General features: G+C 39.0%; 1 protein-coding gene across 3 annotated transcripts; it reads right to left on the bottom strand.

Moving 5' to 3' along the window:
• Positions 1-273: 273 nt before the first annotated feature.
• LOC113006394 (adenylate kinase 7-like) lies at positions 274-8,890 on the bottom strand. Of its 3 annotated transcripts, none has more exons than XM_026142347.1 (18): positions 8,666-8,890; positions 8,430-8,579; positions 6,636-6,750; positions 6,305-6,399; positions 6,118-6,228; positions 5,887-5,970; positions 5,714-5,802; positions 5,531-5,621; positions 4,755-4,832; positions 4,175-4,324; positions 3,305-3,433; positions 2,986-3,091; positions 2,551-2,679; positions 2,382-2,465; positions 2,098-2,295; positions 1,513-1,730; positions 1,262-1,420; positions 274-1,169 (listed from the first exon to the last, which is right to left on the bottom strand). In XM_026142347.1, exons 1-18 carry the CDS (start codon positions 8,741-8,743, stop codon positions 1,140-1,142), a joined length of 2,094 nt encoding a protein of 697 aa, XP_025998132.1. In that variant the 5' UTR covers positions 8,744-8,890; the 3' UTR covers positions 274-1,139. The 3 variants fall into 3 exon arrangements, with proteins under 3 accessions (XP_025998132.1, XP_025998133.1, XP_025998134.1); XM_026142348.1 differs by having other exon boundaries at positions 1,262-1,417; XM_026142349.1 differs by lacking the exons at positions 274-1,169; positions 1,262-1,420 and having other exon boundaries at positions 1,627-1,730; positions 2,144-2,295.
• Between the last annotated feature and the right edge of the window lie 519 nt (positions 8,891-9,409).

The raw sequence follows: 9,409 nt of genomic DNA, 5'->3' as shown, positions 1-9,409 counted from the left end.
AATCCAATCGAGAATCTGTGGCAAGAAGGAATTCCAACAAAAATTGATTCATGTTTGTGGCTGTAATGTGAAAAAATGTGGAAAAGTTCAAGGGGGCCGAATACTTTTGCAAGCCACTGTATTCTCTATGGAGCATAAGTGAGCCTAGAGACAGCTCCCTCCTCAGTCACAGACTACAAAGCAGACTGCAGACTTGGCCTTTAATGACCACTACAACAGGAATGCCCCACTCTTATTTTATGACATATTTTACAAGAATATCACAACAAAGGCTTTTTCTTTGTGCAGACTAATTTATTCAGCACAGCAAGAAAGCAGAACAGCAGAACATAAACACTGTCTTGTTATTTGGAAGAATTGAGAAACACATAATTAAAAAAACCCAAACAGATTAACTGAAGTAACAATCTTTCCTTTCTCTGTAAAGTTTACAGAAAGACTACCTGCTCCATCTAGTGTTGAAAGAACAAATTTAAAAAAAATGGCTGGAGTGAAGTCTCAAATTTTACTCACTGAATTTCTCCCTTGCAGTTTAATTTTATTTATTTTTATTATTAATAACTAGAAAAGCAACATCTATTTTTATTATTTTGATAAATATTAACATATGCAGAAAATACATTAGATTCCATTCCATATGAACAAGGTGTAACAATATATCAATGAAAATATATTTACAAAGTTCTACTTCAATACCTGCAGAGCCTTACACAGTGCTAATTCTAAATAGTACCGTGTTATCATAAAACCAGTCCCAGCATAGTTGTTCTTCCAGTAAGTGCTTACTCAGCAATAGTCTGAGCTGAGTCACCCACCAGCTGGATGCTCAGAGGGGACAGAGCTGTAATCATACTTCTACTACACCTATGAGCATGTAGTACAATTGATACTTAAGGTGTGTTAAAAATTAACTGTTAAAAGTTAATTTTACTGTCAATGCTAAATATTTATTTTTGGTGATGAGCTTTTTGTACAAGTTTTTTAATTGAATGCTGAGTTCATTTTGTAGTGTGCAGATAACACATTCTTTAACAAAATTCTCTTCAAACCATTTCATCTTAATTACAATACTGTAACAGTGTAACAACATAAAAATGCTGCTCAATAGCATCGGAGCACGGCCTTCATCGGAGCAATTCTCATTCTTCTTGTCGTAAAAGATATTCCGCCTGAAAAAACAATTTAAAAAAATTCAACTGCCGTATCAGCTCACTGATGTTCAACAAAGGTAATTCTGTTGGAAAGGGTTTTTTTTAAATACCAAAAAGTCAACAGGGTCCTCCGGTTTAATCTCGCTGCACTTTACCATGGCCTCAGTGAGCGAGGGCATCACATACTTCATCAGGTAGTTTCGCAGGGGAAGAGCTTGAACTTCCAGCTGCTCACTCTCTTGTCTCGTCACCTCTGATAAATTTTTCTGCTAATGATTAAATCATTTAACCTGCAGTTAGTATTTAAGAGTCATTTGCTCCTCTGCATCTTCTGGTATGAAACACTCACAGTGTTACTTACCCAGTCCTCATACTGAGCAGCCATCTCAGCCAGTACAGCCTCATTCCTGAGTTTCCTCTCAGCAGCCTCTGCGGACCGTTTCTGCCTCCTCTCTTCCTCTTTTTTCTGGTCCTGCTCCTCCTGCTCCTCTGGACTCAAGCCATAATTCTTAGGAGGGCCCACCACCCGTGTGATCATCTTCATGATGTCTGTGTATTCTGGATCATCTGTCCTGACCTCTGGAGAAGAAGAAATCACACAAACAGAGCCACTGTAAACAGGAAAGACCTTTTTTTCGTGGGTAACTGACTGCTAATAATGGTTGCAGTTTACTTTCTACCTTTCTGTACATGTATAGGGTTACACATTGAATCTACATAATATTATACATCTGGCCCCTGACGCTGAAAAGAGCAAAAGACTAATAGAAACAGACAATATGGAGACAGTCGGACACTCTCACATCCACCAAACATGTTCTGAAATGTTTGACAGCTTCACTGTTCTGTTCATGGTTTATCATTTATGGGCTCTTCAGTACTCTTTGCCTCTTGTTTGTGATCAGTTTATCAGAGTGCAGTGTTGTGGTGGCTTTGCAGACAGTACCGATATGTAATGGGTGAATCTCAATCTGATCAAAGTAGTCACACACTGTTTCCTCAGCTCCACTGAGCTGTCTGTGTTTTGTCAGGCGAGGTACAAATTCATCCTGGGTGTAGCGCATTTTTTCTGCCACGTTTTCTGGAAGTCCTTGTACTCTTCTTGTCAGGAAGTCATCTGATGCATCAAGGGCAAAAACATACTCTGCAACACATGTTGGAAACAGAAGTAAGTCCATTCTGATAAGTCAGCAAAGGCTTAGACAAAGACATAACAAAGACATAAACAACCTGGAGCGATGGCCTGTTTGTAGGCTGGTGCTTTGGACATCAATGCCAAATCCTCTTTCCCAGCATCCTCATCCACATTCACATCTGAGCAACAGAAACAAGCGCTACACTTTATGAGACAAAGACTTTAAAAGATTATACAGTGACTCAAATAATTGATGAAACCTACCAGAGAAAATCATCTTCGCTTGCTCATAAGTCTTAGGGAAACCATCAAGAACAAAGCCTTGGTTCTTACATGGCTTTGAGTTTAGTTTTTCTTCCACAATTTCAAAAAGGAGACGGTCAACCAGTCGACCTGATGGAACAAAACACTAGTTTGAATAAACCACAGAAATCTGAACACAGACACACAGAATCTGAGAGTTTGGGTAAATTGAAGCCTTTCGAAACAGAGACCCCGACAAATTGTGATTTACAATGCTGTCCATCCTTCCACAAAAGCGTGTTGTTTTAGAGACTTTTCAAGTAAGTTTCAAGTAAAAGAAAAAAAAACCTAGACTGAAAAAGACTTCAAAGAAAGATTTTTAAATAAATCAAACGTGTTTTGCAGTTTTCAGCCTCACAAGATTATATTATTTAGGGTTATAATTCTGTTACCAACCTTGATTTTCTTTCATGCTTTTGTGAATATTCCCCAGTTGTGTCTGTGCAGCAGTCATTATCTCTTGACTGATATTTTCAGGGTTAGGTCCATTTACTATCTCCTTCTGCAGCATACAAAAGAAACATAAGAGATTTTCTTTATTTTTAAATGTCACTGGTACCACATAACAAGTCTCAAAGTACACCTGCATTAGTACATCGACTGCCTTCACAGAAAGACTTCCACAGGAGGGCAGCACATTTTCCTGTAGCTGCAGGACAGCAGTGAGAGGAAAATCAACTGTCTGGTATGTATGTGCAGTTCTGCTTCCACTGACCAGTTGTGCAATCTTCTCTTCGAGGACCTCTTTGAGCTTGATTTGATGCAACCGGTAATGATGGCAGAGCTTTCCTGCAAGGGTGGTTTTCCCCACAGCTGGAGGTCCAAGCAGCAAGATTCGAATGGGCTAAACAAGAACAATTTTTTAAAAAGTCGATGATTCAGAAAAGTTTTTGTTTTTCAGAAATGATCAGCTGTCATGAAAGAACAAGCGAGAGATACAGAAACAAACACTGGATGCATTGTAGCTCAATTTTCAGTTTTCCTGCCACCAAGTGGGACACCTACATTTTGTAGGATACATACATTTTTACCTACATTTTCATACTCATTTTCTGTCTATGATTTACACACACAGTCGTATTTAACACTTGTGATTACGGCAGTGGAATGAAGAGCTAACGTTGTTGTCACACATTCCAGATAACAGTTGGGACAACTTTCGGTCTTCAATAGGTTTTTCAAAATCTCTTCAAATTGAACACATGGACTGGCATGAATCCCAAGATGAATCGATGAGCTCTTCATAATTAGTTGCTTAATTGATTATTCAGAGCAATGCAGTGTCCTCATCTGCAGCTGCAGTGCCTACCATCTGATAAATTTTTTGCAGAATGACCAGATGGTATTTTTTTTAAAATTCTCCACAAATCAGAACGTATGAATTACAATATAATACTATAGTAATATAATGATGTGTAATATACAAATATACTGGGAAAAAAGTGAGAAAAGTATTTTCTTTTCTATTTCAGGTTTTCTCAAAATTTATGATGACTTAAGCAAATGATGTAGCACATCCTAAAAGATGCACTAATTTGCATAAATGGATTGATGAAATTTAATTTGACAGACTTGGAACACTCACAAGCAGCTGCCAGGCGTCTTTGTATTCCTGCACAATGTTATCCATGTTTTCAACCATCCCAGCTTCGGACGTCCAGCTTAGGTTGAAAAAGTCATTTATGATAAAGGTCTCCAGGCGGAGGTTAATGCCGAGGCACTCCAGTTCCTCTGGCTGAAATAAAAAGGTGTTAAATTACCAACAGTGTGTTTGATAATAAATATTTTTCAGCAAACATCTAAATAGCACAGATGTTTACTACAAGCCAAACAAACAGCAGATAGTTTATTTGATCCATATTTACAGAAACTGGAGTTGTAACAGCAAACAGCTCGGAAAGAAAATACATTTTAAATCTCTCAACAACAGAAATTGAACGCAAACTTTTGAGTCTTTTCCTTGTGTCACAAGCTGTTATTGCAACACTTTCAGGGACTAAAGAAAACATTTACATTTGCAAGTGACAGTAATAGCAGTACTAAGCTTGGGTGAGTAGTCTGCTTAAAATACTTATATGTAGAGCTCTAGATCTTTGCATTATAGGCAGAAAAAAAATCGAAATCATCTTAAAATGAAATAAAATAAATCACATAGTTTACAGTACCTTAAACGCCTTCATGACAATCGCTTCCTGTGGTGGTAATTTCTGAATTTCTTCTGGTCCAAGCGCATGACTTATCATCTAAAGACATAAAGGTAAGAAAGAGATTGTTTTGTGTGTTTTTTCTCCTTCTTTGCCAAACGTGACTTCTGACAAAGGATCTCAGTTGGATTTTCATCACCTCAAAAGAGTATTCTTCCTATAAATACACTCACTGGACACTTTATGGGGCGCTCCTTACTAGTTATTAGATACCGTTTTACCTTCAAAGCTGCCTTAATTCTTCATGGCATAGATTCATCAAGGTGCTGGAAAAATTCCTCAGAAATTTTGACATGACATCATCACACAGTAGCTGGATCTCAAAATCCACCACCACATCTCAAAGGTGCTCTATTGGATTCTGATCGGGTGAATGGCAAGGCCATTTGAGTACACTGAAATGATGTCATCTGTCTGTCATCTTCAAGAAAAGTGTGAGATGATTTGAGCTTTGTGGCATGGTGTGTTATTTGCTGTTGCTATATATATTTTGGTGAGCCCATGTGAGTAGTTTTCCCTATAATGATGCTCGGTTTGAACTGCAGCAAGTCGGTTTGACCATGTCTACATGGCTATGTGCACTCAGTCGCTGCCATGTGAATGCTAACATTCACATTAACAAGCAACTGAATTACTATAACTAATAAGGTGGCCAGTGAGTGTAGTTTTCAATCTACTGTTTTTCTTCATAATGAAAAGTCTAGCTGTTCTAGTTGAAATTAGAATCACAAAATCACCTGTACAATATCCTCTAAAGTGTTCCTGGAATTATCAATGGCAACAATGTACTTTGGTCTTGGTCTGAGTTGAATGATGTTCTGGATCACTCTGCAAGACAAATATATATTTAGTCCAGGTCTGTGCCATTTATCTCCAAGTATATATAGCATATGTGCAGAAGTACAGTTAAATAAACTCACCCTCCAAGGTCAGATACATGAATCGTGGGAATGTAATTTGTGCCATGTCCAAATATGGGAACTTTTGGAAACTCCATCAGCCAAGAAACCTTTTAGAAATATCAAATACATATTATTCAAGCAGTATAGACAAAGACATGCAGTGTAAAAATGTGTTAATGTGTTAATATTACCTTGAAAAAGTAATGAAAGAGGTCCTCCCCCTTTCCATACTGAAGGCCACTAGCTACAACATAACCGGCAAGTTTGGACTTTTTCTGTAAGATTGAAAAATCAGAGCACTTTTAGTTAGTTTTAGATATATTTATTTTCCTGGGATCCTTATGAAATCTTGGGATGAATTGCTCCTGTTGTTGTGAAACATATTTTGGAGGATTCTGTGATTTTCAGCATCATAATCTTACCCCTTTAGCCAGGTTTAGCACAAGTTTTTCCAAACTGTGGTGTTTTCTGAATGCAGGGTGAGGCCTTCTTCTTATGAACTGTTCCTCTGATACCAGAACATCAGTTTCATCCTGAAGAGTAAGATTACACTCTCAGTCATGGAAATCTGACAAGTTCACACACTGTTTAGCTTTTCTCCAGACTCACTGGGTTTTGAGGTTTAGTCATGGCCCACGTCATTACAGTGGAGACTAAGATGAACAATTTCTGAGACGTGAAGCTCAGCATCTCATTATGAAGGGCTGTTTGTAAAAGAAGAACGGGCAGGGATGACAAACAACATTAGCATGTTATTGGAACAATGCAGTCTCTTTTAAATGTTGTCTCATGAAGATAGATAGCGATACATTTAAAATGAGCACATGAGGTACAATCTTGCAAACAGTGCCCTTTAAAGGTACCCGGCCTTTAAAAATCTTTGTCTATGATTTAAAAAATCGAATCCTTCACTGGTCTTGTAGAAGTCTTACAGTCATACCTGTAAGAACCCACGTTGCTTCTTCAACCTGTTGCTGTGTGGCACTTTCTGAGATGTTGTACACCACCACATCACACTCCAGCAGGTGCTGGAGGAGCTCATCACTGCTTGGTGACTGCAAAAGGAAATTGTATACCCTATTAAACGTTCAATTGTTCTTGCTGTGTCCATAAATATATTTAAATTAAAGTTGCTTAGTCTAAAAATAATTGGTTTTAAAAATACGGCATTTAAAATTATTTGTCCTTATCAAAATCTTAACGTATGATGTTCTATAAACACACTGCCCGGAGCAAAAAAATGTCACATACTCATATTATTCATAGGACCACCGTTAGCTTTGATGACGACACGCATTTGCAGGAGTATCGATTGGATAACTTTATGCAATGCCATGACATTTTTTTATACAGAGTTGCACTTATTTTTCACTAAATCTCAGTGGGGTTAAGGTCTGGACTCTGTGGTGGCCAATCCATGTGTGAAATTAATGTCTCCCAGAGCCACTCCTTTATGCCTTAAGCCCAATGAACCCTGGCGTGTATCTTGCATGTATACCTGTTTCATCAGGGAAGAAAAGCACCCATTGATGGAAAAACCTCCTCATTCAGTATATTCACATACTCAGCTGACCCAAATGTTTTGGCATATAATGTTGCTAATGGTGTTGGGTGCCATCTCCAACAACGATGAGGCGGCCTACATGGATGAAGTGAAGAATCTGGCATCGTGGTGCCAGGACAACCACCTCCAGCTGAACGTCAGCAAGACCAAGGAGCTGGTGGTGGACTTCAGAAGGGGTCAGCACAGAGACTACAAGCCCATTATCATCAATGGAGCTCCAGTGGAGAGGGTGCAGTCCTTCAAGTATCTTGGTGTCCACATCTCCTCAGACCTGACATGGGCTGCCCACATTCAGGTCCAGACCAAAAAGGCTAGGCAGCGCCTGTATCACCTACGACAACTGAAGAAGTTCAGGGTCTCTCCAAAGATCCTCAGGATTTTCTATACAGGCGCTGTGGAGAGCATCCTCACACAGAACATGACATCGTGGTTCGGGAACAGCTGTGTGAAGGACCAAAAAGCTCTCCAGAGAGTGATCCGTACAGCAGAACGCTGCTGCAGGATTGCTCTCCCCCCGCTTTAGGACACCTACACCAGGAGATGCCAGACTAGAACAGCGCAGATACTGAAGGACCCGTCCCATCCTGGCAACAAACTGTTCCAACTTCTGCAATCTGGTAGAAGGTTACGCATCTTCCGGGCAAGGACAGAGAGACTCAAGAGGAGCTTCTATCCCCAAGCCATCCGTGCCCTAAACACACACACCCGCCCGCTCACATCATCTATAATTGACTGAGACAGGACTCTCTTCCAGACACTAAACCAAGGCACAATGTACATTTCAATTCCTTTAATTTTAAATATGTTTATATTGTCTATCCTGTAAAATAGTCAGATGTCTATTCATATTAATGTACAGAATTCACGTGCTTGCTGCTACTACTGCACATTCACCCAGTGTATATACTATATGTATGTATATATATATATATATATATATATATATATATATATAATGTTCTTCCTCTACCCCCCCCCCCCCCCCCCATTTTTGCACACGTCGAGGAGCGTGTCAGGCTACATTTCACTGTGTGTTATACTTGTATAACTATGCATGTGACAAATAATAAAGAACCTAGTACCTAGAACCTAGTACCTAACCTAACCAACTGGAGCAACCCCAGATCATGACAATGTCCCACAGTCTTTCGCATTTAGCACCTCGCTCACCTCATATTTCTCCCGTAGAAAATCCCACTTTTCACCTTTAGAGGAAGGAGACACCGTACCGACGACATGGAAAGCAGGTTCACCTTCATGGGAGGCTAATGCCTCTGCTTCTTCCTCATCCTCAGAGGTCACCACGCATGAGGCTAAAAACTGTTCAGACAAGTCAATAATATTAAAATGGACTAATGTGACTGGTTAGGCAGGAACAATAAAAACTCTCTTTTCCCTATATTTACCTTTGCGATGTGCTTGGAGGAATATCTGTCAACATCGTTGATAAAAATTCGCTTAGTTTGTTGCTTGTTGTCCCCCATTTTAAAAACTAACGCCTTGAGTGATTTAAAAAGCTATATTTATTACCAGACTGTAAGTTTTACAACAGGAAATGAGAAATACGAGAAAGACAGAGAAACTTCCATCTTGCACCTAGTCTTCTTAAATGTTGCTAGGGACTCGCTACTGTTGCTATGGCTGAGCCAATGAAGCTCGCTAGCTAGCTCTCGAGCGCTTCCATGGCAAGGGGTATGGAGGGCCAGGAGTGACAAAATTAATTAATTAAATACGCCATTAAATAATTAATTAAATGTCTCAATGGTTAATTAATTAATTAAATAAAATTTGAAATAATTTATTAAGTGTTTTAAATGAAATGAATAGGCATTTAATTAATTATTGACACGATGAATTAACTATTTAATGGTGTTTCTAATTAAATCATTTTGTCACTCATGGCTCTCCAAAGTGAGTAGCCCCCATTTTAAAACAACTTTTAAACATTATTAACATGTTTCATTTCCCCCTCATTTAACCCCTTCCTCTCTTCTGCCCTCTTTCCCCATTTAACATTATCTGCTTCTACTATGCCCTCTCATTGCCTCCTTGCTTTCGTTTGCTGCTTTCTTTCCACCCACTATTAGATCTCTGCCTTCCTCTTTCCTCTTCTTTCCCTCTCTTCCTTTCCAGCCCAATTCTTCACCTTT

Source organism: Astatotilapia calliptera, chromosome 15, assembly GCF_900246225.1.
Source record: "Astatotilapia calliptera chromosome 15, fAstCal1.2, whole genome shotgun sequence".
NCBI classification, from domain to species: Eukaryota; Metazoa; Chordata; class Actinopteri; order Cichliformes; family Cichlidae; genus Astatotilapia; species Astatotilapia calliptera.
The sequence above is the reverse complement of the archived record's forward strand: the minus strand, read 5'-3'. Positions and strand labels throughout refer to the sequence as shown.